The sequence below is a fragment of the Chamaea fasciata genome, unplaced genomic scaffold, assembly GCF_029207755.1.
Source record: "Chamaea fasciata isolate MVZ Bird 193981 ecotype frontalis unplaced genomic scaffold, bChaFas1.0.hap1 SCAF_1, whole genome shotgun sequence".
NCBI lineage: Eukaryota > Metazoa > Chordata > Aves > Passeriformes > Sylviidae > Chamaea > Chamaea fasciata.
The window spans coordinates 70,795,987-70,823,346 of record NW_027094086.1 but is presented as its reverse complement, the minus strand read 5'-3'; the positions used below and the strand labels follow the sequence as shown (position 1 = coordinate 70,823,346).

Sequence of the window (27,360 nt, the reverse complement as noted above, 5' to 3'; positions counted from 1 at the left end):
GAATTTGGAGATGGTAGAGGAGATCCAGAGCAGAGACTCAGCCAACCAGTGGGTGGAAAAAGGTTTGAGTTGACCCACTTGGTCCACAGGTCACCACAGCCAGGTTTTCTCCCATGGCAGGAAGAAGCTGGCCCAGCGGCTGCAGGAGGCTGAGGAAGCAGTGGAGGCAGTCAATGCCAAGTGTTCCTCTCTGGAGAAGACCAAGCATCGGCTGCAAAATGAGATTGAAGATCTCATGGCAGACTTGGAGCGGTCAAATGCGGCAGCTGCTGCTTTGGACAAGAAGCAGAGAAACTTTGACAAGGTGGGAGGACCAAGAAATGATGGAAGGAGAAGGGTGGGAAGGGGGTAGAGATGTGGGTCCAATGAACCAAAAACATGCAGGAGAAGTCCAGAAGAAAGCTGAACAAATTTCAAGGGCCATGTTTTAGTAGAGCTTCAAGTGCCTTTTGGGAGAGTATTGGGGAAAGGAGGTGGAGAATGGAAAGGGTTCTTCATGGGTAAAGCAGCAGCTGAGCAGGTGGTGTCCTCATAGATCTTGTCTGAGTGGAAGCAGAAGTTTGAAGAGTCACAGGTGGAGCTGGAAGCATCACAGAAAGAGGCCAGGTCCCTCAGCACTGAGCTCTTCAAGCTGAAAAATGCTTATGAGGAATCACTTGATCACTTAGAGACTTTAAAGAGGGAAAACAAGAATCTCCAAGGTGAGACTGTGGCCCTTCCCCACCCACCTTGTTGTATTCCACCACCTTCCACCAAGTCTGATGGGTTATCATCTGGGCAGAGGAGATCTCGGACCTCACGGAGCAGCTGGGTGGCAGCCACAAGACCATCCATGAACTGGAGAAGGTCCGGAAGCAGCTGGATGCCGAAAAACTGGAGCTCCAAGCTGCACTGGAGGAGGCTGAGGTGACCCAAATTACATCCCCATGAGGCCCTAATTTGTCCTAGTCTACTCTGTGGCCCTCTACTTTCTCTCTGTCTCCACCAGGCCTCTCTGGAGCATGAGGAGGGAAAGATCCTGAGGGCCCAGCTGGAGTTCAACCAGGTCAAGGCAGACTATGAGCGCAAGCTGGCTGAGAAGGATGAGGAGATGGAGCAGGCCAAGCGCAACCATCTGCGGGTGGTGGACTCACTGCAGACCTCTCTGGATGCTGAGACCCGGAGCCGCAACGAGGCCCTGAGGCTGAAGAAGAAGATGGAGGGTGACCTCAATGAGATGGAGATTCAGCTCAGCCATGCCAACCGCGTGGCTGCTGAGGCTCAGAAGCAAGTCAAGACATTGCAGGGCTACCTCAAGGTACCCATCAGATCTCTGTCCCCTAAGCATGTTGAGACGTAGCAGGTCCCACCACCCCAGAGTGGAAGAAAGGTAGACTTGAAATGCTTCCCCACCATCCCCTTTCACCCTCTTCCCACATGCCGCCTTGTAGGACACCCAGCTGCAGCTGGATGACATGGTACGGGTCAATGAGGACCTGAAGGAGAATATCGCCATTGTGGAGAGGAGAAATAACCTCCTTCAGTCAGAGCTGGAGGAGCTGCGGGCAGTGGTGGAACAGACTGAGAGGGCCCGCAAGTTGGCTGAGCAGGAGCTGATTGAGGCGAGCGAGAGGGTCCAGCTTCTCCACTCACAGGTGAGACCTCACATACCTTCAAAGAGAGAGGTCACCTCCATCCATGGATGTGGGCTTCTAAGGGTTGAGTTGTAAAGATCTCCAGATCCTTTAAGCCTGCAAAGTTGGCAGGGAGTAGGGTGGCATTAAGTACTGGGAGGTTGAAGAAGGAAGGGTCAGCAGACACTTCCTAAGATCCTCTCTTCTAACTCTAGAACACCAGCCTCATCAACCAGAAGAAGAAGATGGAGGCCGACATCTCCCAGCTGCAGACAGAGGTGGAAGAGGCCATTCAGGAGTGCAGGAATGCTGAGGAGAAGGCCAAGAAAGCCATCACTGATGTGAGTGCCATGGTGGGACCAACATCTAGGATACCTTCCACTGGAGGGTGATGGAGAGCATGCTTTGGTCCTCCTTCTCTGCTTGCTTCTCTCCTCGGGCAGGCAGCCATGATGGCAGAGGAGCTGAAGAAGGAGCAGGACACCAGTGCCCATCTGGAGCGGATGAAGAAGAACATGGAGCAGACCATCAAGGACCTGCAGATGAGATTGGATGAGGCCGAGCAGTTGGCCCTCAAAGGGGGCAAGAAGCAGTTGCAGAAGCTGGAGGCTCGTGTGAGGGAGCTGGAGAATGAGCTGGAGGCTGAGCAGAAGCGCCATGCTGAGAGTGTCAAGGGTCTCCGCAAGTCTGAACGTCGCGTCAAGGAGCTGAGCTACCAGGTGGGTTGCCTGAGATGGTGCTGGAGGTCATCCACTCTTCCTGTGGCCCCAGACCCTTGTGTCTCATTTTGTACATGACTTAGAACATGGCTGACTACTGGCCAGAGAGACACAGGTAAACTGGACCACCCACTGCATTTCTGTCTGATACTGTAGTAGGATCCAGAACACAGTCTGGGTCATGAGCCACCCAGGCCACCTCTTGGTGTCCCAGCATCCGTGGAGTCTTTGCATGATCCAGAACCTCAGGTGGGACCTCATCAGGGGCAAGATGATACCTTTAAACAGAGAGACAACCCACTTTCTGCCCCACAGTTGAGGCCACCCACAGATCTAGAGAAGCTCCAAAAACACAAATAACTGTCCCAAGAACATCATTAACTATCTCCTGACCCTCACTGCTCTGGTAGTGATTCAAAGCACAGGCAGGGTCATGTTCCGACCCACATGTGTCTCACCCCACAGACGGAAGAGGACCGCAAGAACCTGGTCCGTCTCCAGGACCTTGTGGACAAGCTCCAAATGAAGGTCAAGGCCTACAAACGACAGGCAGAGGAGGCGGTGAGCACTGAAGGGACATCTGTGGGACCACCCTTCAGGAGGGGACAGTGTGGGATTAGGGTGTGGGAGAGGATGTGGGGAGTAGCAAGGGGCCTTGGGGTGGTCAAGGGGTGGGGTGTCAGGGCCTGAGGAGAGTAGGTAAAAAGAAAGTGGGGAAAATGAGTGGGTGGTGCGATGTAGAGATGGTTGTGGGAAGGATGGATGGATGGATGGATGGATGGATGGATGGATGGATGGATGGATGGAATGTTAGATGGATGGTTTGTTGAGTAGATGATTGGGTGGCTGGAAGATGGGATGTCTGGAAGGACAGGTGGGTCCAGATGGAGCAATAAGAAGATAGGATGGTGGTACAGCTGGCAGGGTGGCAAGAGGCCAGACAGAGCTGTGTGGGAGCCTCACTGGTGTCCCTGCACCTCAGGAGGAACAGGCCAACTCCAACCTGGCCAAGTTCCGCAAGGCGCAGCACGAGCTGGATGAGGCAGAGGAGCGGGCTGACATTGCCGAGTCCCAGGTCAACAAACTGCGGGCCAAGAGCCGTGACATTGGAGCCAAGGTGGGACTTTCCCCTGCCCTACAGCTGCCCTATGTCTGCCCCACAGCTTCCTCATGCTCACAGTCCCTTTTTCTCATTCTCTGTCAGAAGGGCCTCCATGAAGAGTGAAGCTCTGGACCCCCAACAATATCCCCTGGACCTCCAAGTGGCCCACCCCTACTCCCAGCCCCCTAGCCTTGGTCAGCCAATAAAAAGCATCCAGCAGCAGCAGTTTTTGTGGGGCTGTGTTTGTGTGGGGATGCTGGGGGTTCCCCACGGCATGGCACCCACACAATGCCTGTAGACCACACAAGATCACCAATCAATGTGCAGCACAGTGTGCCCCACAGCATGATGCAACCAGACCCACAGTGCAATGTGATGTGAACCATAAGCTCAACCTTGAGCTGCCCTACAGTGTATATCTATCTGCTCCATGGTGTTCTGTAACCTCAACATGCTCCACACCAACCTAGATCCATGTGAGGGTAGAGACACGTCTCGGGAAGATGTGGGGGTGGGGAGGGAGGGACCCCTGGAGGTGGGGGGCAGCATCTGGGCCCCCCACATATGGGGCAGAGCCTGAGTGGACCCCTTGGACATGTCGTGGCTCCTGAGGTTGCACCTTCTCCTGCTGCAGGTGCTGGGGTCCCTCTGTGCTGGCCCCAGTGCTCCCCTAGTCATCGGCTGTTCCATCCCACTGCACACCATGTCCCACAACACCCCATGCCCTACTGACATTCTGTCCCACATCCCTCCATTGCTCTGGACTTTCCATTCATCACCCCACCACCTCTTGGCCCACCAGCCCTGTGTCCTCCATCTCTCATAGCCCTTCTACCTCCTCCACGTCCCCCTGGTCCCTGCATGTTCTCTGCATCCCACTGTCCCTCTGTCTCGTGCCTATCCCTCCCTGCTTCCCCCCTCACCCTCCCTTCCCCCGTCCATCTGTCGCCCCATCCCTCCCGGTCCTGGCGGCGCCGCATGATGGACCCCAGGGGACCCGGCGTCCGGGCGGCTCCCCTCCCCCGCCAAACCCGGGCCGAGGAAGGGTGGGGTAATATCTCTATGGGGCTTTTTGTGGAATCTATGGGGCTCTAAAAAGACTCTATGGGGATCCGTGGAGATTCTCTGTGGCTCCATGGAGCAGTTATGGGGCTCTATAAGGGCTCTGTGGGGGAGAGGAGACGGTCTGTGGGGCAGGGGGGAGGGATCTATGGGGCACAATGGGGAGGTGGGGACCTCCCCGCCCGCGGGAATGTGTCACCTCGCAGGAACACTTGTCACCTCCTTGATGACAAAGTGGACACGGTGTTCGGGGACTGCTGCCAGACCCCCCCCCGTCCCTCAGACCTCTGCCGGCCCCACGGCGCCTCACTGGGGACGAGATAACAATCTCCCCTCCACTGTCCGGCCGTGTCCCAATATAGACCTGGCAGAGTAGAGCTGTCACCACCCCACGGGTGACAGGACATTGGCCAGGGACCGAGGCATCCAGGCCCCACAGGCACCCCCTTCACAAGGATCCCTGGAGTCCTAGCCCCATAGATCCCTCCTAGCACAAAGAACCCAGGCATCTGGGCTCCAGAGATTTCACACACACAAGAAACCCAGGCATATGAGACCCACAGAATCCTCACAAACCCCACGAAAGCACCCTGGTCCCCATAGAACACCCCCACACACAAGGGACCTTGGCGCCTGGGCTCCCTAGTTTCCCCCCGCCCCCACACACAAGGGATCCAGACCTTTGGACTCCATGGACACCTCCTACACAAGAGACCCAGGCATCCAGGGCCCCCAGCCCACCCCACATCCTACCCCTACAAAGGGTCTGGACAGCCCTTGCTCGGCCCTATAGCTCTGCCCCATAGATCATCATGTGGGGTGAATATGTGGGTCCTGAATGCCAGGGTCACGGGAGAGATGCCACCTTGTGGCTGGTGAAGCGGGGGGGGGAGGTGCCCCCCTCCTTCTCCCTTATCAGCCACCCCCTCCCCAGGAATGCTCCTCCCCTTCCCATCCCATGATGGTCTATAAAGGCCTTGGGGCTGCGGGGCTGGCATAGGTGTTGGCCTGGGGCAGAGAGGGAGAGGGTGGGGGCATAGTGGGAATGTGGGATGTGGATATGAAGGGTTGAGGGACGATATGGGGGCTATGGGATGCACAGGAGGGTTATGGGGCATATGAGGATCTATGGGGCACAGGAATCTGTGGGGGATATGGGGAACAGGGGGCCTATGGGACACATAGGGGTTCTCTGGAGTGTGGGGACCTGTGGGGTACACATGGGGTTATGAGGCACAGAGGACCTAAGAAGCACTGAGGGGCACTGTGGGGGAAAGAGATCTATGAGGGCACAGCAATCTAGGGGACACTGATGGTCTGTGGGGCACCCAGGGGGCCTATGTGGCACAAGCAGGGCTATGGGGCATAAAGGGGTTTATGGGGCATAAAGGGGTCTATGGGGCAAAGAGGGTCTATAGGGGGTATGGGGTGTAGCCCTACTCACCCTCCGCATGTCCTTCCAGCTCCCTTCATCTTACCTTCTAGATCCACAGACTCCAGGTGAGAACGATGCTGCGCGGCAGCGTGGGGATGAGTGCTTCGGGGGGGGTGGGGTGTGGTGGGGTGTGGTGTGGCTATACTGCTATAGGGTGTATGTGATCCTATAGGGTCTGCACATCACTACAGGGGATCCATACTTTGCTATGGAGGTCTACATGTGGGGCTGTGCAGGACTCTAAGGTCCCCTGCATTGCTATAGGGGTCCCTGCACTGCTACGGATCTCCGTGCATCACTGTAGGCATGCCTGAATTACTATGGGGGTCTGTGCATAGCTATAGGGGTCTTTGTGTTGCAGGGGTCCATGCATCACTCCAGGGGTTGGTGATCCCTGGTTGTGGAGGTGCCTGCATCAGTACAGGAGTCTGTGCACGGGGCTGTGCATGGATATTGGGGTCCCTGCGTGACTATAGGGGTCTGCCTAGAGCTATAGGGGGTGTGTGCACTGTATTGGGCTCAATACATGGGGTCATGAATGGCTATAGGATTCTGTTCATGGGGCCATACACAGCTATGAGGTCCTGTACATCACTATTAGGGGTCCTTTAATGGCTATAGGGGTCCCTGCAGGGAGTCCCTGAATCACTGCAGGAGTCTGTGCAAGGGGCAGTGCATGACTGCGTGGGCGTGCAGAGGACTATAGGGCTCCCTGCACATCTATAGGGACCTATGCATGGGGCTGTGCAGAGCTACAAAGCTCCGTGTCTGGCTCTAGTGTCTGCCACAGCCATAGGGGTCTGGGCGTGGCTATAGGGGCCCATACATGGCAAGGGGCTCTGGCCAACGGGGTTGTGTGGGGCCATGGAACAAGGGGTGAGACCCTGTGGCCACAGCTTCACAGCCCCCCAGGTGATGTAGGGTCCCTGCCTGTGTGGGGCAGGATGGCGGACGCAGTGCTGGCAGCCCTGGGGGCAGCAGCCCCCTTCCTGCGGCCAGGGGAGCGGGAGCGGCTGGCAGCGCAGACCAGACCCTTCGACCCGCGCAGCGAGTGCTTCGTCCCCCACCCCCGGGAGGAGTTCGTTCGGGGACGGGTGACGGCGCGGCAAGGGGGGGAGGCCACCGTCCAGACTGAGCTGGGAGAGGTGGGCAACTGGGGGATAGGGGTGGGTGAGGGGAGGGGGGCAAGGGGCCATGTGGGGCAAAGGATTAATGGGGGTGAGGGGGTATTGGAGGGAAGGGTTAAGGAGGGGAAGGGTTGTTGGCAGGTGGGGGCATAGGGGGTGACTGGTGGAGGAAAGAAGGCGGGGGTTGGGGATCATGGGGGGTGAAGGGTTGGTGGGAAGTAGGGAGGTGAAGAGTCAAGGAGGGAAGGATTAATGGGATGAAATTAATGGGGGAGAGGTTAAAGGAGGGAGGGGGGTTGAAGGTTTGGGGTGGGGAGCAAATGGAGGAGGGGGAAACCAGGCTGATAGTGGTGGGGGCCCTGATGCATTGAAGACTCCCAACCCATGGGGTGTACCCCCCAACCCGTAGGAGACCCCTCCCAATCCATGGAAGAAATCCTACCAATGGATCTTCCCCTACCCCATGAGCCGCCCCCCCCCCCCACCCCCACCCCACAAGCCATGGACACCTCCCAACCCCCACCCCCATGTCTCCCCATTCCCCCTAGACGGTGACGGTGAAGGAAGCTGACATTCACCAGCAGAATCCCCCCAAATTTGACAAGATCGAGGACATGGCAATGCTGACCTTCCTCCATGAGCCTGCCGTCCTCTACAACCTCAAGGAGCGCTATGCCTCTTGGCTGATCTATGTGAGCTTTCCCACAAGCCCCTGGAGCACCTGGGAAGTAGGCGGCGCCTTCCCCACAGCCTGTGGGGTGGATGTAATTTAGTGACCCTTCCTTAAAGCTCTTGGGATACCTAGAACCAGATGGGCCTTCCAGAGAGTCTATGGCCACCTAAAACCTGATGTGGCTTTTTCAAGGACTTTGGGACACTTAGAAACTAGTGGCCCTTCTCCAGCTCCCCTGGGCCACCCAGACCCAAGATTTACCATTTCTAGACTGTCTTAGCCACCAAGACCTGAGATGTTGCATCCCCTGACCCCTTTGACCACCCAAATCCAAGATGTCATTTCATAATATCTCCCATCCCCAGACCCCTTGGGCCACTGGCACATGAGATGTCCCATCTCTGCATGTTGTGGGCCATTCAGACCCGAGATGTCCCTCCTCCAGCCCCTTTTCGGACAGCAGAAATCAGGACATCCCATCATCACATCTCTTGGGCCACCTAGACCTAGGATGTCCCCACCTGGTGGAGTGGCACCTCCTGACTCTGACCCACCTGCCCTTTTCTCCAGACTTACTCAGGGCTCTTCTGTGTGACTGTCAACCCCTACAAGTGGTTGCCTGTCTACAATGCTGAGGTGGTGGCTGCCTACCGGGGAAAGAAGCGGAGTGAAGCTCCACCCCACATCTTCTCCATCTCTGACAATGCCTACCAGAACATGCTGACAGGTAAGGATGTCCCGTGAGGACCTCAAACTAGAAAACACCACTCCAAAAAATGGCTCCTGACTTAGAACTGGTTCTCATCTGGGAGGATGGAGAACCTCAGCCTCAACCCCAAGACCCCAAGTATGTTTCCCAACTTCATCCCACCTGACTCTCCTCCCTTTTCTTGGCAGATCGAGAGAACCAGTCCATCCTCATCACGTAAGGCCCTGCTTTGTCCAGCCCTACCTCATAGCAGTGGGGTGGGATGAAGAACCCACCAGGATGTTACCCAATATCTCACTGTTGCTCCTCCAGTGGAGAATCCGGGGCAGGGAAGACAGTCAACACCAAGAGGGTCATCCAATATTTTGCCAGCATTGCTGCCATTGGTGACCGCAAGAAGGAGGTGACCAATAGCAGCAAGGTGAGTGCCTCAGTCCATATATCCTTGGCAGAGAGTGTACCCCAGTGGTGTCCACACGCAGAATTGTTCCACCTCATCCAGGGCACCCTGGAGGACCAGATCATCCAGGCCAACCCTGCCTTGGAGGCCTTCGGCAATGCCAAGACCCTCCGCAATGACAACTCATCGCGATTTGTGAGTGTTGGATGTCAGTTCTATGAGGAAGGGTTTGTGGGGCAGTTTGTGGGACAGGGTCTATGGTGTGGGATCTGCTGCATGAAGGCAGCCACCTCCACCTCCTGCCACTGCTTTCCTAGGGGAAGTTCATCCGAATCCATTTTGGGGCCACGGGGAAGTTGGCATCAGCTGACATTGAGACCTGTAAGTGGGTTGAGAGCCCAATGAGAGGATGTCTTGTAGTGCAGCATCCATCCATCCATGGACTTATCTATAGATGGATTTGTTCATCCATCCTAGGACTCATCCATGTATGGACTCCTCCATCCACACATGAACTTCATCCATCCACCCAGGAGCTCCATTCATCCATACATGTCTTCCTTCCTCCCTCCATCCAGTCACCTCTTCATCTCCTTGTCCCACCATCCACCTGACCCTTCATCTCCAATTCTTTGTCCCTTCATCTTCTTGTGTCTGCCTCCCTCCCTCCTTGCCTGCCTCACCTCCACTCATGTCCATCCCTTCATCTGCCATCATGGTTGATAGATCCATCGTCTCACCCCACTATCCATCTGACCTTCCATTTTTCTCTCTTCCCTCCACCTCCTCATCCCACCATCCAGATACCCCTCCTTTTCCATCTCCTCATACTACCATCCATCTCTCCATATCTCAATCCATCTTCTCACCCCAACCTCCATCCTCCTTCTCTCCATACCTACCTCAGACCTCCTGGAGAAGTCCCGTGTCATTTTCCAGCTGAAGGCTGAGAGGAACTACCACATCTTTTACCAGATCCTCTCCAACAAGAAGCCAGAGCTGCTGGGTGAGTAGGGTGCTTGGCATTGTCTTCCACTTCCTCTCCTCCAATTCTCTGCTCCTTCCTGGGGCAATTGAGGATGATTTTGGGCTGTTTAGCCAGTGCAAATGCTCAGTTTTTCTCTCTATCCTGGGCCCATGGAGCAGAGATGCTTCTCATCACGAACAACCCCTATGACTACAGTTATGTCTCCCAAGGAGAGGTGACTGTGGCCTCCATCGATGACTCTGAAGAGCTGTTGGCAACTGACGTAAGTGGTGGGGTGGGCAGGTGAACATCCCCATGATGAATTGAAGGTGAAGTGCCAGATGGATGGTTTAATAGTAGAATATGGATGGGTGGAGGAAAGGAGGAACATAGGGATGAGAGATGGAGGTTAGGAAGGGTTGGAAGATGGTGGGTTAGTGGAGTGGGATGATGTGGGATGAGGGACAGAAGGTAGGACAGGAGGCAGGGAGTGGAGGAGGTTGTGGGTGGAGATAAAAACAGGTGAGGAGAGTATTTAGGTGGACAGATCTGTCCATGGGTGAACAAGTCCTCAAACAGATGGATGAGTCCACGGATGCATGAATGGAGTTAATGGTGAAAGGATGAGTCCATGGATGGATGGCTGGCTGGATGGTTAGAAGAGTCTATGGATAGGTGAATGGATGGATGGATGTAGGCTTCACCTGGATGGATCCATGGATGGATGGACAGATCGATCTATGGCTATTCGATAGATGGATGGATGGATGAATCCATAATGGATGAGTCTATGGGTGAATGAATCTGCAGAATGGATGGAGGAGTTGATGAGCCAGAAGGGCAGAGGGACACAAACGGTGGTCAGCAGAGAGCCATGGCCACAGATGGTGGCAAGGCCCTCTCCCATCCCCCTCCACCTATCACCCAGAGCGCTTTTGATGTCCTGGGCTTCACGGCTGAGGAGAAGGCTGGTGTCTACAAGCTGACGGGTGCCATCATGCACTTTGGCAACATGAAGTTCAAGCAGAAGCAACGGGAAGAACAGGCAGAACCAGATGGTACTGAAGGTGAGTGGGTACAGGATGACATAGGTCTTGGAGTCACCAGGTTAGGTGGAATCTGACAGCATGTCTTGTTCTTGATGCTCTGCAGATGCTGACAAGTCAGCCTACTTGATGGGGTTGAACTCAGCTGACCTTCTCAAGGGGTTGTGTCACCCCCGGGTGAAGGTGGGCAATGAATATGTCACCAAGGGGCAGAATGTCCAGCAGGTGTACTACTCCATTGGGGCCTTGGCCAAGGCTGTATATGAGAAGATGTTCAACTGGATGGTGGTGAGGATCAACAACTCTCTGGACACCAAGCAGCCAAGGCAGTACTTCATTGGTGTGCTGGACATCGCTGGATTTGAGATCTTTGATGTGAGGACTGAGAGGGTGGCAGGGTATTTGTCCTCTTGGGAGTTGAGTTGATCCAGTTGGGTGTTGAGATGATCTTCTAAAGCTTCATGTTGACCTCTTCTGGAAACTTGACCTCTTTGGGCCTTGTGTTGATCCTGTTGGGTGTTGAGTTGACCTCATTGAGACTACTGGGCATTCTATTCACCCAGTTGGGTGTTGAGTTGATCCAGTTAACCCCCCTGGCCATCTCCTCTCTCTTTCCCCAGTTCAACAGCTTTGAGCAGCTCTGCATTAACTTCACTAACGAGAAGCTGCAGCAGTTTTTCAACCACCACATGTTCGTGCTGGAGCAGGAAGAATACAAGAAGGAGGGCATTGAGTGGGAGTTCATTGACTTTGGCATGGACCTCCAGGCCTGCATTGACCTCATTGAGAAGGTACCATGTCCCCTAGGGTCTCGTGGGGGCTGAAGGGACTGCTGGGGAAGGGCCCTTTCAGGTGGAGCCTGCCAGAGACCCCAAAGTTGGTCAGCTGGGTTGTGCTTGGTGCTCCACCACCACTTTTCTTCCTAGCCCATGGGGATCATGTCCATCCTGGAGGAGGAGTGCATGTTTCCCAAAGCCTCGGACATGACCTTCAAGGCCAAGCTCTTTGATAATCACCTGGGCAAGTCAGCCAACTTTGGGAAGCCACGTAATGTCAAGGGGAAGCCAGAGGCCCATTTCTCTCTTGTCCACTATGCTGGCACGGTGGACTACAACATCATTGGGTGGCTGGAGAAGAACAAGGACCCTCTCAATGAGACAGTGGTGGGACTCTATCAGAAATCAGCCCTGAAGCTCTTGGCCAACCTCTTCTCCAATTACGCTGGGGCAGATGCTGGTGGGTGAATGGATGGTGGGGTGAAGGAGAGATGAGTTGATGGGGAAGACTACTGTCCACCAGTTATCCTCTTTCCTGTGTCACCCTATCCCTCTTCTCTCCAGGTGGTGATGGAGGGAAGGGGAAAGGAGCCAAGAAGAAAGGTTCCTCCTTTCAGACTGTCTCAGCCCTGCATCGGGTGAGGGACCTACATAGTGGACCCAGTGTGGGGCAGTGGGAGGACAACCTCCTGAATAGTGGATCACCCCTTCAGTCCCACAGACCCTTTCTTGCTCTCTCATTAGTCAGCTTCTTCCCTCCTCCCTCCTCAACAGGAGAACCTCAACAAGCTGATGGCCAACCTCAAGACCACTCACCCTCACTTTGTCCGCTGCATCATCCCCAATGAGCGGAAGGAGCCAGGTGTGCAAAGGGCAGGGCTGAGGGCAGGGAAAAGGGTGGTGGGTGTGGCGTGTGGCTGACATCATCCCTCTAACCCACTGTCAGGTGTGATGGACAATCCCCTGGTAATGCATCAGCTCCGCTGCAATGGAGTCCTAGAGGGCATCCGCATCTGCCGCAAGGGCTTCCCCAATCGCATCCTCTATGGAGACTTCCGCCAACGGTAGGCACAGAGATATGGGGAGGTTGTGGACAACCCAGCTGAGGCTGACCTCAGGGTTTTGGTGTCCTCTCTGGTTACCAGGTACCGCATCCTGAACCCTGCTGCCATCCCTGAGGGGCAGTTCATTGACAGCCGCAAGGGCGCTGAGAAGCTCCTGGGATCCATTGACATTGACCACAATCAGTACAAATTTGGACACACCAAAGTAAGGGCAAATGGTCTCTCCATGGTACTACCACCCATGGGGTCATGTGAACCCCATGGTCACCACTGATGTGTCCATCTGCCTATCCACACCCCCAGCCATCACTTCATTCTCCCAACAACCCATCAACCCATCCATCTGTCTACGAACCTTGCCAACCAATTCACCCTCTCACTTGCCTCGTTCTCTGTCAGGTCTTCTTCAAGGCTGGGCTGCTGGGACTTTTGGAGGAGATGCGGGATGAGCGCCTCTCCCGCATCATCACCCGCATCCAAGCTCAGGCCCGAGGGCAGCTCATGCGCATTGAGTTCAAGAAGATCCTGGAGCGCCGGTGAGAGGGGAAGGGTCTTTCTCCTTGAGAAGGGACCTCTGGTGGGTCACCAGGTTTGTGGTGTAGTGGCATCTGTGTTACCATTCTAGGGACTCACTGCTGGTGATCCAGTGGAACATCAGGGCCTTCATGGGGGTGAAGAATTGGCCTTGGATGAAGCTCTACTTTAAGATCAAGCCCTTGTTGAAGAGTGCTGAGACAGAAAAGGAGATGCAGGTAGGAGAAGAGGATGAGGCAGGCCGCTTGGGATCCTTGGGTGGAAGGGATTGGATGTCGCTACTGGTTTCCTGGGCTTTGCTTTAGAACATGAAAGAAGAGTTTGGGCGGCTGAAGGAGGCCCTGGAGAAGTCAGAGACCCGGCGCAAGGAGCTGGAGGAGAAGATGGTCTCCATGCTGCAGGAGAAGAATGACCTTCAGCTCCAAGTGCAGGCCGTGAGTGAGACTGCCCTCCAAAACCATGTCAGGGGGGTGACCAGCACTCCTCCAGGGCCACCCAACTTCATGTACCACTCCAATACAGGAGCAGGACAACCTCAATGATGCTGAGGAGCGCTGCGACCAGCTGATCAAGAACAAGATCCAGCTGGAGGCCAAGGTGAAGGAGCTGACAGAGAGACTGGAGGATGAGGAAGAGATGAATGCAGAGCTGACAGCTAGGAAGAGGAAGCTGGAGGATGAGTGTTCAGAGCTGAAAAAGGATATTGATGATCTAGAGCTGACTCTGGCCAAGGTGGAGAAGGAGAAACATGCCACTGAGAACAAGGTGAGGGTGGAGAGAGGCCTTGACCTTAAGTTGTGGGGATTTGGGTCAACACAATCTGATTGTGTTGGGTTGAGGAGATTCAAGGCTAGTTGATCTGGGCTACATGAACACTCAACATCCTTTGGGTTCTCTACCACTGCAGCGGTCTCATTGGCCAAGGACGACAGCAGCGTCACCCAGCTTTGTTCTACCTCTGGTACTAAGCTGGAGGCCTAGTGTTTCTCCTCCTTCAGGTCAAGAACCTCACAGAGGAGATGGCCGGGCTGGATGAAACCATTGCCAAGCTAACAAAGGAAAAGAAGGCCCTGCAAGAATCTCACCAGCAGACTCTGGATGACCTGCAGGCAGAGGAAGACAAAGTCAACACTCTAACAAAGGCCAAACTCAAGATGGAACAGCAAGTGGATGATGTGAGTGTGGTCTGGTCCCATCATGGGTAGTGCTGAGCAGCTTTCTGGGGCAGATATGATGGAAAACTGAGGGTTTCCCCCATTTCCATGTTTTCACGCAGCTTGAAGGCTCCCTGGAACAGGAGAAGAAGGTCCGGATGGACCTGGAACGAGCCAAAAGGAAGCTGGAAGGTGACTTGAAGCTGACCCAGGAGAACATCATGGACCTGGAGAATGACAAGCAGCAGCTGGAGGAGAAGCTCAAGAAGTAAAGATGGGCCTCTTTCCCCAGTCTAAACTGGTGAGGGGGCAAGGGCAGGGGCCTCACGGCTAACTGCTTTCATTTGCAGGAAAGAGTTTGAGATCAACCAGCAGAACAGCAAGGTTGAGGATGAGCAGGCTCTGGCTCTTCAGCTCCAGAAGAAGCTGAAAGAGCTGCAGGTGAGGGGTCTATTCTCTGCTTATTTGGGCTGGAGAGACTCCAGCTGGTTGGGTTAAGGTGAAGAGTCTCTCTCTGGATAGGCTGAGTTTAGAAGTTTCTAGTTGACTAACAAATGTTCAGGTGTCTAGGATGAGTGGATGAGTTTGCAGCTTATTTGGGCTAGTTGGGTTGAAAAGTCTCCAGCTCAATTGGTTGAGCTGAATGGAGGAGTTGGGTGGAGCCAAGTCTGCTGACAGCAGCTATCTCTGGAGTGCAGGCACGGATTGAGGAGCTGGAGGAGGAGTTGGAAGCAGAGCGGACAGGCAGAGCCAAGGTGGAAAAGCTGCGCTCAGACCTGTCACGGGAGCTGGAGGAGATCAGTGAGCGGCTGGAGGAGGCAGGTGGTGTCACTTCAGTGCAGATCGAGCTCAACAAGAAGCGGGAGGCAGAGTTCCAGAAGATGCGTCGGGATCTGGAGGAGGCCACACTGCAGCATGAGGCCACGGCCGCTGCGCTGCGCAAGAAGCACGCCGACAGTGTGGCCGAGCTCAGCGAGCAGATCGACAACTTACAGCGTGTCAAGCAGAAGCTGGAGAAGGAGAAGAGCGACCTCAAGCTGGAGCTGGATGACCTCAGCTCCAACATGGAGCAACTGATAAAGGCCAAGGTAGAAGGAGGCCACAGTGGCCATCTTATCTCCACCATGAGCATCATTCTCCTGCTTCATTCCTTCCCTCCATACTTTCCTCCTCCCAGGTGGGCATGGAGAAGATCTCTCGCACCATGGAGGACCAGGCAGCTGAACACCGGGCCAAGCTGGAAGAGACACAACGAGTCCTCAATGACACTAGCACCCAACGGGCCAAGCTCCAGACTGAGAATGGTGGGAACTCTAACCTTGTGTACCCCTCCTCACCCCACATCCTCAGCCCCTGCCCCACATCTTCAATCCCTGACACACTGTTGAAAACCTGTCCTACCTCTGCAGGAGAGCTGTCCCGCCAGCTGGAGGAAAAGGAGGCCCTTGTCTCTCAATTAACTAGGGGCAAGCAGTCATACACCCAGCAGATGGAGGACTTGAAGAGGCAGCTGGAGGAGGAGATGAAGGTGAGATTTGTGGGATGGCTGATAGGGTCTCCAGGAGGACTAGAAGACAAGGTGTCCTTCACCCTCATGGTGGTAGCACCAAATGGAAGTCAAGTTCAGGCCAGTTCAGTGGGGTGGTTGCATCTAAGAGTGGTTGAGTTGGGTTGCATTGGTCTAACAGCTGAGAGGTTGGGCTGAGCAGGTCAGTTCTGAAGCAGCTGGGCTGGCCTATGGGCGGTTGGGTGGCATTGGATGAGGGGAAGTCAAACTGGGCCAGATTATAGATACTCATGTTTAGATCTCACTGGGTCTAGATGTGCTGAATTTGGTTGGGATGACCTAAAGAAGGTTTGGCTGAGAAATACGAGTGCTTACTGAGTTTGAGGACCTACACATAGTACAAGTTCACCTTCAACTTTTCTCCCTCTCCCAGGCCAAGAATGCACTGGCTCATGCCCTCCAGTCAGCCCGGCATGACTGTGACCTTCTGAGGGAGCAGTATGAGGAGGAGACAGAGGCCAAGGCTGAGCTCCAGCGCTCGCTCTCCAAGGCCAACTCTGAGGTGGCACAGTGGAGGACCAAGTATGAGACAGATGCCATTCAGCGCACTGAGGAGCTGGAGGAGGCCAAGTGAGTAATCTCTCCATGAAGGGAGCTTCTATGGGATAGGGAAGAGTGGAGACCCTTCCACTATAGAAGAATCTGGAGAAGGTATAGGAATGTGGAGATGGTAGAGATCCAGAGCCTCAGCCAATCAATAGGTAGAATAGGGTCTGAATTGGCCCACTTGGTCCATGGGTCCATGGTTCATCACAGCCAGGTTTTCTTCCATGGCAGGAAGAAGCTGGCCCAGCGGCTGCAGGAGGCTGAGGAAGCAGTGGAGGCAGTCAATGCCAAGTGTTCCTCCCTGGAGAAGACCAAGCACCGGCTGCAGAACGAGATTGAGGACCTGATGGCAGATGTAGAGAGATCAAATGCAGCAGCTGCTGCATTGGACAAGAAGCAGAGAAACTTTGACAAGGTAGGAGAACAGAGTGCTGAGACAGGAGCAGATGGGAGACATGGGGACAGAAGGTGATCCCTTGCTTTGTTCCAGATTTTGTCTGAATGGAAGCAGAAGTTTGAAGAGTCACAGATGGAGCTGGAGGCTTCACAGAAAGAGGCCAGGTCCCTCAGCACTGAGCTCTTCAAGCTGAAGAATGCCTATGAGGAGTCACTTGAGCACCTGGAGACCTTCAAAAGGGAGAATAAGAACCTCCAAGGTGAGACCATGGTACTCCCACCGCCCACCTTGTTCTCCATCACCTTCCACCAAGTCTGATGAGATCTTATCCGAGCAGAGGAGATCTCGGACCTCACGGAGCAGCTGGGTGGCAGCCACAAGACCATCCATGAACTGGAGAAGGTCCGGAAGCAGCTGGATGCCGAAAAACTGGAGCTCCAAGCTGCACTGGAGGAGGCTGAGGTGACCCAAATTACATCCCCATGAGGCCCTAATTTGTCCTAGTCTACTCTGTGGCCCTCTACTTTCTCTCTGTCTCCACCAGGCCTCTCTGGAGCATGAGGAGGGAAAGATCCTGAGGGCCCAGCTGGAGTTCAACCAGGTCAAGGCAGACTATGAGCGCAAGCTGGCTGAGAAAGATGAGGAGATGGAGCAGGCCAAGCGCAACCACCTGCGGGTGGTGGACTCACTGCAGACCTCTCTGGATGCTGAGACCCGGAGCCGCAACGAGGCCCTGAGGCTGAAGAAGAAGATGGAGGGTGACCTCAATGAGATGGAGATTCAGCTCAGCCATGCCAACCGCGTGGCTGCTGAAGCTCAGTCTCACCTGAAAGGAGCCCAGGCTCACCTCAAGGTGGGATCACCCACCTCTAAGAAGGTCCTCCTAGCCCCTTGGAGCTTCTGGCTTATGTCCATCCAATTTATCCCAACAGGACACCCAGCTGCAGCTAGATGATGTGGTAAGAGCCAATGAGGACCTGAAGGAGAATATCGCCATTGTGGAGAGGAGAAACAACCTCCTCCAGTCAGAGCTGGAGGAGTTGCAGGCAGTGGTGGAACAGACTGAGAGGGCCCGCAAGTTGGCTGAGCAGGAGCTGATTGAGGCGAGCGAGAGGGTCCAGCTTCTCCACTCACAGGTGAGACCTCACATACCTTCAAAGAGAGAGGTCACCTCCATCCATGGGTGTAGGCTTCTAATGGGTTGAGTTGTAAAGATCGCCAGATCCTTTAAGCCTGCAAAGTTGGCAGGGAGTAGGGTGGCATTAAGTACTGGGAGGTTGAAGAAGGAAGGGTCAGCAGACACTTCCTAAGATCCTCTCTTCTAACTCTAGAACACCAGCCTCATCAACCAGAAGAAGAAGATGGAGGCCGACATCTCCCAGCTGCAGACAGAGGTGGAAGAGGCCATTCAGGAGTGCAGGAATGCTGAGGAGAAGGCCAAGAAAGCCATCACTGATGTGAGTGCCATGGTGGGACCAATATCTAGGATACCTTCCACTGGAGGGTGATGGAGAGCATGCTTTGGTCCTCCTTCTCTGCTTGCTTCTCTCCTCGGGCAGGCAGCCATGATGGCAGAGGAACTGAAGAAGGAGCAGGACACCAGTGCCCATCTGGAGCGGATGAAGAAGAACATGGAGCAGACCATCAAGGACCTGCAGATGAGATTGGATGAGGCCGAGCAGTTGGCCCTCAAAGGGGGCAAGAAGCAGTTGCAGAAGCTGGAGGCTCGTGTGAGGGAGCTGGAGAATGAGCTGGAGGCTGAGCAGAAGCGGAATGCGGAGAGCATTAAGGGTCTCCGCAAGTCTGAACGTCGCGTCAAGGAGCTGAGCTACCAGGTGGGGCTTCTGGGCTGGCTCAGGTCAACTATTCTCCCTGTGGTCCCAGGGCCTTATGTCTCATGCTGTCCGTGACTTAGAACATGGCTGATCTGCTCGCCAGAGAGACACAGGCTGTCTAGATTTGATACTAGACCACCCACTGCATTTCTGTCTGATACTGTAGTGGGATCCAGAACACAGTCTGGGTCATGAGCCACCCAGGCCACTTCTTGGTGTCCTACCATCCATGGAGTCTTTGCACGATCCAGAACCTCAGGTGGGACCTCATCAGGGGCAAGAAGACATCCCACGTCCTGCTCCCAGAGCTGAGGCCACCCACAGATCTAGAGAGGCTCCACTTCCCAATAATGTCATTAACTGGTTCCTGACCCTCGTAGCTTGGGTGGTGATTCAAAGCACAGGTAGGGTCAGGTCATGATCCATGTGTGTCTCACCCTATAGACGGAAGAGGACCGTAAAAATATGGTCCGGCTCCAGGACCTTGTGGACAAGCTCCAGCTGAAGGTCAAGGCCTACAAACGACAGGCAGAGGAGGCGGTGAGCATTAGGCGACCCTGGGACCACTCCCCAGGAGGGGACAGCATGGGTTTAGGATGTGGGGAGTAGCAGGGGACCTTGAGATGAGGTGGTCAAGGGGTGGGGTGTCAGAGGGTGAGGAGAGTGGATGGGTGGTGTGACTGAGAGATGATAGTGGAAGGAGGGAAGGAAGGAGGGAAGGAAGGAGGGAAGGAAGGAGGGAAGGAAGGAAGGAAGGAAGGAAGGAAGGAAGGAAGGAAGGAAGGAAGGAAGGAAGGAAGGAAGGAAGGAAGTCAGTCTGAGTAGATGGAAAGAAGGACAGAATGCCTGAAGTTTATGTGGGTGGAAGATTGGATGGATGGATGGATGGATGGATGGATGGATGGATGGATGGATGAATTATTGAGTAGATGGTTGGGTGGTTCGAAAATGGGATGCCTGAAGAGACAGGTGGTTCTATTGTAGCCCAGATGCAGCAATAAGAAAGGCAGATGTTTGGAAAGCAGATGGGGTCGCAGGAGGCCGGACAGAGCTGTGTGGGAGCCTCACTGGTGTCCCTGCCCCCTCAGGAGGAACAGGCAAACACCAACCTGGCCAAGTTCCGCAAGGCGCAGCACGAGCTGGATGAGGCAGAGGAGCGGGCTGACATTGCCGAGTCCCAGGTCAACAAACTGCGGGCCAAGAGTCGTGACATTGGAGCCAAGGTGGGACTTTCCCCTGCCCACAGGTGCCTCATGGGCCACCCCATGGCTGCCCCACAACAGCCCCTTTTTCTCATTCTTCATCAGAAGGGACTCAATGAAGAGTGAAGCTCTGGACCCCCAAGTATCCTACCGGAACTTGCAGCTGTCCCACTTAGACTCCCAAGTGTCCATCTCCCCCTAGCCCCCCTAACCTTGATCATCCAATAAAAAGCATCCAGCAGCAGCAGTTTGTGTGGGGTTGGGTTTGTGTTGGGAGGGTGAGGTTACCCCATTGTATGGCACCTGTAATATGGATGGAGCCCATACAAGTTTCTCATAAATCTGAAATTTATGAATAAGAAATTTATGGGATGTGGAAAAAAGGACAGGCCACATGGGAGTATTATAGGAGCATTGTCAGAGTATTCAGGGATGCAGCAAGGAAGGGCAAAGTCCCCTTGGAATAGAATCTGCCAAGGGATAACAAGGACAACAAGAAGGGCTTCAGCAGGTATATCAGCAGCAAAAGTAAAATATGAGGCCACTGCTGAATCAGATGAGAGAGCATCTCTGTGGAGAAGGACCTAGGGGTCTTGGCTAATGACAAGTTGACTATGAGCCGGTAGTGTGTCCTTGGGGCCAGGAGAGCCAGTAGTGTCCTGGGGTGCATTGGGAAGTGTGTGACCAGCAGGTCGAAGAAGATGATCCTGCCCCCTCTATTTGGGCATAGTGAGACCACATCTGCAGTACTGTGGTTCCAGTTCTGGGCTCCTCAACACAAGAAAGACAAGGAGCTGCTGGAGAGGATCCAGCAGAGGCCACAAAGATGATTTGGGATCTGGAGCATCTCTCCAGGGAGACTGAGGGAGCTGGGCATAAGTCTAGAGAAGACTCAGAGGGGATCTCATCAATGCATCTCAAAGGCAGGTGCCCAGAGGATGGTGCCAGACTTTTCAGCGGTGTCCAGAGACTGGAGAAGAAGCAATGGCCATAAACTAAACCACAAAAAGTTACACCTCAACATGAGGAAGAACTTTATACTGAGGGTGGGAGAGCACAGGAACAGGCTGCCCAGGGAGGTTGTGGATTCTCCCTGTACACAGATATTCAAGACCCAACTGGACACGTTCCTGTGTAAATTCTCTAGGTGACCCTGCCTTGGCAGGTGGGTTGGACTGGATGATCTTCAGAGGTTCCTTCCTACCCTAAAAATTTTGTGTATTGCCGACCCATGTGGACCTGGCACACCCCACAGGATGTTGTAAACCACCCCACAATGCAATATGATTTCACCCATGGAGTGTACCTCAACCTCAAACTGCCTCACAGGGTATCTCAACCTGCCTCATACCAATCCATGTCTCTGTGTGGGAAGAGATGTGTCTGGGGGCACATACAGGACTGGAGAGGGAGGGTCCTCAGGAGGTGGGGGATAGCATCCGGGTACCTCCACTTGTGGCACAGAGCCTGGGTGAGCCCTTCAGGGACTTCCTGAGCTTGCAGCTTCTGCTGCTCCTGGCCTCACTGTTCCCCTAGCCACCGACTGCTCTGTCCCACTACCCACCATGTTCCATTTCCCCACATGTCCCACTGTCCTTCTGTCCCAAATGATTTCATCTGTCTGGCCTCTCCATCGACTGTTCCACTACCCCTTGGCCCAACAGCCCTGTCTTCTCCAGCTTGTTATCCTCCATTTCTCACTGTCCCTCCATCTCCTCCATAGCCCATAGTCCCACTGTATCCCACCATCCCTATATGTTCTCTACCACTCTATTTCTTCTACATCTCTACACATCCCACAATCTCCATGTCCCACTATCTTTCCATCCTCTCCACATCCCAACATCTTCAAGAGCCATCATCCCTCCATTCCACCACCCCTCTAGCCCTTCCTCTATGTCTCACTGCATCCTCCATGTTCCATCACCCAACCATTTTCTTCATGTCCCTCACAGTCTCACCATCCCACCATATCCCATCATCCTTCCATGTTCTCCGAGTCCCAGACATGGAAAGATGAAGCAGCAGCATTGGTGGATGAAGTGGCTTGCCAGCTCCAGGAATATAAAGAAATCTCTCAGAAGAGGGTATTTCAAGGACCCAAAAGGGTGCCAGCAGACTTTCAGCATATGGACGGGCCAGAAGGCAAAGATTAAATAGTACAGAATGGTAAATGCCATGGAATAAAGGACGGGCTTTGCCCCGGTTTCAGCTGGGATGGAGTTTCCCAGTAGCGGCAAGGTCCGGGCGGTCACAGTGGGACGGCGTCCTCCCCTCCTCGGGAGGAATGAGTCCCGGCACTGCTGACGCCGCTTTCCGAGCCGGGAGCCGCGCACGCCTCTCTGCGTCCCGGCCGCTGCTGACGAGCACCGCCCCGAGCTCCAAGCCCCCCAGGGGAAAGACGGAGGGAGGTACTGTGGGCCGGGCTGTCCCGCTCGGCCACTGGCGGGATCCGGCTCCGCCCGCGTCTCCTTTTGGGGCCCCGTCCCGCCCGCTTCCCGAAGGTTTCGGGGCATCGCCTTTCGGTCTCTGAGCTACAGCCGCGACGGCAGCGGGGACCCCAGCGGGCATCGTCAGCGAGAGAGCGCCGGGGACGGACCCGGCCGGGAGGCGGCAGCGGCGCCGGCTGGTGCCTCTGCGCCCCTGACCGCGGGAGACGCAGCGCTTTGGATTTTTTCTTGGGATTGAGTTTGGGCACAGCCAGCGCATGTGTGTGTGCTAGGATCTGCTCAGCGAGTTGCTGCCTGGAAGTGGTGCCCTTACCCCGACGGAACGGCATCAGCTGCAGCTGGAGTCGCTCCGGTAAGTGCCTCTGCATCTTCTATGGCACAGTACCTTGTACTGGCTTTTTCTTATTTATCTGCCATCCATTTTCCCATTGTGAAGGATTTTTTAATATTTTCTTTTGCTCACTAGAAGTTGAGAAAGTAGTGTACGGAGAGGTAGGGTGTTTGGTGATTTTTTTTTTAATTAATTTTTTTATTTGGGGATCGGGTTTGGTTGTTTTACAAATAAAGACCTGCCAATGGACAGCTACTGTCTTTGCTTTTAGTTAGTGCGTGTGAAGGAAATGAAACCAAAGGGTGAAGTGTTTTTTTGCTGTATTGTGTGCCTGTCACTGCTTTTGTTGTGTCCTTGGAAATAGTGTTCTGAATGAAGAGGCACAATCCTCTGTATGAGAACATTTTACAGGAAAACTTGCATGCTGTCTCAAAACTGAAAAAGAAGTGTTTTGCACCTGATTCTCTAGAAATTGTGTGTTCTATATCCCCCAGAATGAGCAAGCCTGGTCTTTTGTCTCCACGATGAAATGCAGCATCTCATTCATGTTCCAGGTGGGCTCAATTTGTTAAGTTGCCTGCAAAAAGAGATGCTAGCAGTTAACTTTTACCATAAATACTTTCTTTTCCATTATTGCAGGACAGCAATACCGCATGCCACTGAAACAACCAGAGACGAGCTCACTTCTCTCCTGATTCAGCCTACCTGAGGCTGGCAAAGCAAGGAGGCCAACCTGGTAAGCATCTGTCTTACATCTTTGGTTTTCCTTTGTTTTCTTTGGCTTTGCTTTGAGTGCGGTGTAAAGTGCTCATAGATGCTACAGAAGGATTCTCTGGACTTTTGAAATGAACTAGTGGAAAAAATGAGGAAATTGATTTCTTCCTGAGAAAACAGCAATCTGAAAACAAAGGTTGTTCTTTGTTTTCAAAAAAAAAAAAAAGGTGCTTTGTTTTCTAGTTTTTTGCAACTAGATAAGAAGTCAGAAAATTACTGGATTATGTCTTTTTCTCTCTAGACCTACTGATGCACTACACTCCTGTGGTAATGAAGTCCCCTCTAGCAGCATATGCTGCACCTGACTGGTACTCACACTGTGCCAGTCCTGCAGGGATTGAGGAGCCATGGTAAGATTGCTGAGGCCCAACACATCTTGGCCTCTCTCTTCACCTATTAACATTTCTGAATGCTTCTGCGCTAAAGTGCAGGGTTTGTATACCTTGTCAAGCATCAAATCTTTGCTTGCAGGAGCTGTGTTTCCTCTCTACCAGATTACATGGATCACAGAGAGTTTATGGCTGATGACCATCACAGAAACAGTTATGAGACAAGAAGAGGGCCTTTTGATTTTGGTACAAAAAGTGTTTGGCAGCGGGAAGCTGAGGACAAAGAAAATGCAGAGAAAAAGAAGGTAGGTTGGAGACTCAGCCTGTGATGATGCTTTGTTTGTAGAGCTTGTGAACACATCTCTGTCTGGGCCTGTTGCTTCTTATAGGAGGGAAACTGTAATCCATGTGAGTTTCTGTATTCCAGAATCAATTTTTGTATTGCACTTAGAGAACAAGAAGAAAGCCATGTTTTCTTAAGTGCTGCAGGTGTAGTGTAAGAACCAGAAATGCAGTTTCCCATCACATTATATGGTACATATACTTCAGTATAAATAAAAAGCAGTAGTTAGTTTCTATCTTATGCTTTATTTCCCCTGCAATTCATTTCTAGTGAAGAGACATCTTGTTTAGTAATCTTGTGTGAGGAAAAAGGAAGATAAGACCGAAAGACTACTCTGAAAAAGGAGTTTAATTAAAGTTTGAAATGCAGGGGAGTTCCCAAAGATACTGTGCTAGCTGTCTTTGAATGTAAGTACAAGACTAAGTACAGCACAAGCTATGCCCCAAACAAAGCTTTCTGTACTGACATTGGTGTTTTGTCTTGGAGACCTCTCTGCTATCCTTCCTCTTTCATCTTCCCTACCCCTGCCAGTTTAGATGCTGAAGCCTTATGTTTTTTAAATATCCTCTGTATTCTCAGTTGCCACATTTACCATAGGCCTTTGGGGTATACCTGGAAAGGCATTTGATGTACTTGAACACTAGTACCTCCCTTCTTGAACAGAAGGCCAGATGTTGGACATTTTAGGAAAAAAAGTGTTCAGCCTTTGCTGAGATGAATAACTACTGCAAATTAAGAACGATGTCTTGTGTAAATGGGAAGACCTCATTAATGAATGGGCTTGGGAATGTTTACTGAATCTGTGGCAACAAGCAATCAAGTAACATATGTTTAAACTGTAATTTGCCTGGTGTTTTTTAGTGAAGCTTCTTTTTTTTTTTCAATCATAGATTTAAGGCACTGAAAATAAAAACTTGACATACTGCAGTGCCTCTTAAAGGAACTGAACTAGGACAGAGAGGAAGTCCTGTTCCTCACTCCCTTACTTAAGAACCAATTATATTCAGTGCTCTAAGAGTCAAACTTAACTTCGATAACAGTAATTCAAGCCCATGTGCTGACATGTAAAGGGAAGCTGAGGTTAATTTCAGTTTTGGTGGAGTTTGGTTGAGACCCAGTTTCATTCAGTCATATGTCTGAAAGTTTCATGTGCTCCCAGTTTCATTCAGTCATGTGCTTTATTTATGACTAAATGGAAAGTGAATGTATGTTATATATTCAGCTCAGATTGCGAATATGCCGAGGCCCTCATATATAATTTATGCTATTCTCCTGAAAGCTGAAGTTAAGGTTTTGTTAAGTTTTGTCAAGGTTCTACATCTACCAAGTCTTTTTCTGTAAGATTAGGTGTGAAGACAGATTCTGTGTTGCTAGATTTAGCTCTATCTCTACACCACCATCTCTTATCTGGCTGTGCTTCACAGTATCCTTTTGTACACTGAAAAGCATATCATGTATCTTGAAATGCCACATGGTGCTTCTTTCACAGCTACTTCTTGAATATTGTCTTTTGGGAAGTTTCTATCCTATGCTCTTAGACTACCTTCCCAAAGAGTGTTTCAAGTGAGACAATGGAACTAGCCCTACTAAAGAGTCTCAATTTTAGTTCTTCACCATACATCTTGTGTATTGAAAGGTAAGAATAATGTATTCCAAAACACCACAGACAAATTTCTAAGGAATATTCAATTTATTTATTTGACTACATGATGACACTGCAGAAGCAAACTATCTCAAGTATTTTTGGTAGTATGAGACTGAATATATTGAAAATATTTTTCAGTCCAGTTATTCAGAAGAGACATGCACGATGCAGTTGTGGAGTTAAATCCCAAAGGGTGCCCTTAGGAACAATTGCAACACCATTTAACCTCTAAGGGCACCTCTTCTGCTTGGTTTGGAAAACATTATTCCCAAGTGGGCCCTTGCTCTCAAGGTTTAAGCCTTTATGCTGCTTTCTTCTGAAGTATTTAAATCTCCATTGTTCCTTGTGGTTATTGCTGTGTAGGGGAGGACTGGAGATCTGGAGGACCATTACATGATTCTCCATGCCTCAGGATGGATCCTGTAGTTCCTCCCTAATGCCTTAATCACAGCAATAAGTCTTATTCTTCTGGCAATTTTGCAAATCAGCAAAGAGTATTAGTGTATGAAGGATTAAGCCTTAGTGCTCATGGCAAAGTGATGGACTTCCAGCCCAGGGAGAAGCAGCCCATGGAAAACTCACAAGGCTTAATAAGACCAAGTGCAAAGTCCTGCAGCTGTGCTGGGACAGCCCCTGTTATCAGCACAGGCTGGGGGATGAACAAATCCAGAGCAGCCCTGCCCAGAAGGACTTAGGGGTGCTGGTGGATGAGAGGCTGGACATGACCCAGCAATTTGCACTCACAGCCCAGAAAGCCAAACGTGTTCTGGGCTGCATCCAAAGCAGCGTGGGCAGCAGGGCCAGGGAGCGGATTCTGCCCCTCTGCTCTGCTCTGGTGACATCTCACCTACGGGGCTGCATCCAGCTCTGGGGGTCCCAGCACAGGAAGCACAGGGAACTGTTGGAGGAGTCCGGAGGAAGGCACAAAGATGATCAGAGGAATGGAGCAGTTCTCCTGAGAAGAAAGGCTGAGAGAATTGGGATTGTTCATCCTGGAGAAGAGAAGGCTTTAGGGTGACCTAATTATGACATTCCAGTATCTGAAGGCACCCTGCAAGAAAGATAGAGAGGGACTTTTTACAAGGGCAGTGAGTGGCAGGAAGGGGGAATGGATTCAAACTCGTAGAGTAGGGTTAAACTAGATGTTAGGAAAAAATTCTTTACTGTGAGAGTGGTGAGGCACTGGCACAAGTTCCCCAGTGAAGGTGTGGATGCCCCATCCCTGGAAGCATTCAAAGTCAGGCTGGATGGAGGTCTGAGCAGCCTAGTCTAGTGGAAGGTGTCCCTGTGTCAGGGGAGGTGGAACTAGATGATCTTTAAGGACCCTTCGTGCCAAACCATTCTGTGATTCTGTCATCCTTTTGCTTGTGCATCTTATGGGCCAGCTGGGTTGGGTTGAAAAAGCTGTAACCTTAGGAAGGAGGGAGGCCTGTATAGGTGAGAGGTTGTTGGAGGTGTCATGAGGGCTTGCACCAGCATTTGGCAATATCCCTGTGGCAGTAGTAAGATTACTTGTTCATCTCCAAAGTCCTCTCTTTCAAGCACTTGCCTGAAATGTCT

The 27,360-nt window shown here is 52.5% G+C and overlaps 2 protein-coding genes and 1 long non-coding RNA gene across 3 annotated transcripts in view; all 3 read left to right on the top strand.

Annotated features, from left to right (window-relative positions):
* LOC136291231 (uncharacterized) overlaps positions 1-20,172 on the top strand; it is a 30,525-nt gene extending 10,353 nt beyond the window's left edge. Inside the window, exons 31-77 of the mRNA XM_066186139.1 lie at positions 121-304; positions 536-701; positions 782-906; positions 989-1,297; positions 1,431-1,634; positions 1,829-1,954; positions 2,057-2,332; positions 2,798-2,893; positions 3,315-3,449; positions 5,887-5,996; positions 6,875-7,076; positions 7,607-7,750; positions 8,302-8,458; positions 8,629-8,656; positions 8,753-9,035; positions 9,158-9,221; positions 9,748-9,846; positions 9,987-10,090; positions 10,736-10,874; positions 10,960-11,228; positions 11,474-11,644; positions 11,780-12,089; positions 12,194-12,267; positions 12,404-12,491; positions 12,576-12,693; positions 12,775-12,898; positions 13,093-13,229; positions 13,319-13,445; positions 13,533-13,661; positions 13,750-13,992; positions 14,226-14,402; positions 14,504-14,649; positions 14,732-14,822; positions 15,080-15,469; positions 15,559-15,685; positions 15,791-15,909; positions 16,322-16,518; positions 16,726-16,909; positions 16,985-17,150; positions 17,229-17,353; positions 17,436-17,744; positions 17,824-18,027; positions 18,223-18,348; positions 18,451-18,726; positions 19,171-19,266; positions 19,815-19,949; positions 20,034-20,172. Coding sequence (XP_066042236.1) covers positions 121-304; positions 536-701; positions 782-906; positions 989-1,297; positions 1,431-1,634; positions 1,829-1,954; positions 2,057-2,332; positions 2,798-2,893; positions 3,315-3,449; positions 5,887-5,996; positions 6,875-7,076; positions 7,607-7,750; positions 8,302-8,458; positions 8,629-8,656; positions 8,753-9,035; positions 9,158-9,221; positions 9,748-9,846; positions 9,987-10,090; positions 10,736-10,874; positions 10,960-11,228; positions 11,474-11,644; positions 11,780-12,089; positions 12,194-12,267; positions 12,404-12,491; positions 12,576-12,693; positions 12,775-12,898; positions 13,093-13,229; positions 13,319-13,445; positions 13,533-13,661; positions 13,750-13,992; positions 14,226-14,402; positions 14,504-14,649; positions 14,732-14,822; positions 15,080-15,469; positions 15,559-15,685; positions 15,791-15,909; positions 16,322-16,518; positions 16,726-16,909; positions 16,985-17,150; positions 17,229-17,353; positions 17,436-17,744; positions 17,824-18,027; positions 18,223-18,348; positions 18,451-18,726; positions 19,171-19,266; positions 19,815-19,949; positions 20,034-20,054 — 7,630 coding nt within the window. The 3' untranslated portion in view covers positions 20,055-20,172. The remainder of the gene's footprint in view (positions 1-120; positions 305-535; positions 702-781; positions 907-988; positions 1,298-1,430; positions 1,635-1,828; positions 1,955-2,056; positions 2,333-2,797; positions 2,894-3,314; positions 3,450-5,886; positions 5,997-6,874; positions 7,077-7,606; positions 7,751-8,301; positions 8,459-8,628; positions 8,657-8,752; positions 9,036-9,157; positions 9,222-9,747; positions 9,847-9,986; positions 10,091-10,735; positions 10,875-10,959; positions 11,229-11,473; positions 11,645-11,779; positions 12,090-12,193; positions 12,268-12,403; positions 12,492-12,575; positions 12,694-12,774; positions 12,899-13,092; positions 13,230-13,318; positions 13,446-13,532; positions 13,662-13,749; positions 13,993-14,225; positions 14,403-14,503; positions 14,650-14,731; positions 14,823-15,079; positions 15,470-15,558; positions 15,686-15,790; positions 15,910-16,321; positions 16,519-16,725; positions 16,910-16,984; positions 17,151-17,228; positions 17,354-17,435; positions 17,745-17,823; positions 18,028-18,222; positions 18,349-18,450; positions 18,727-19,170; positions 19,267-19,814; positions 19,950-20,033) is intronic.
* Positions 20,173-22,511: 2,339 nt separating this feature from the next.
* Positions 22,512-23,375, top strand: LOC136291114 (uncharacterized). The gene is made up of 3 exons (XR_010721430.1): positions 22,512-22,730; positions 23,204-23,263; positions 23,349-23,375. It is a non-coding gene; the product is annotated as an uncharacterized lncRNA (long non-coding RNA).
* CUNH7orf57 (chromosome unknown C7orf57 homolog) overlaps positions 23,376-27,360 on the top strand; it is a gene marked incomplete at its 5' end in the record, with an annotated part of 13,218 nt that continues 9,233 nt past the window's right edge. Inside the window, 3 exons of the mRNA XM_066186009.1 lie at positions 23,376-23,445; positions 23,725-23,833; positions 23,955-24,117. Of these exons, the coding sequence (XP_066042106.1) occupies positions 23,376-23,445; positions 23,725-23,833; positions 23,955-24,117 (342 nt within the window). The remainder of the gene's footprint in view (positions 23,446-23,724; positions 23,834-23,954; positions 24,118-27,360) is intronic.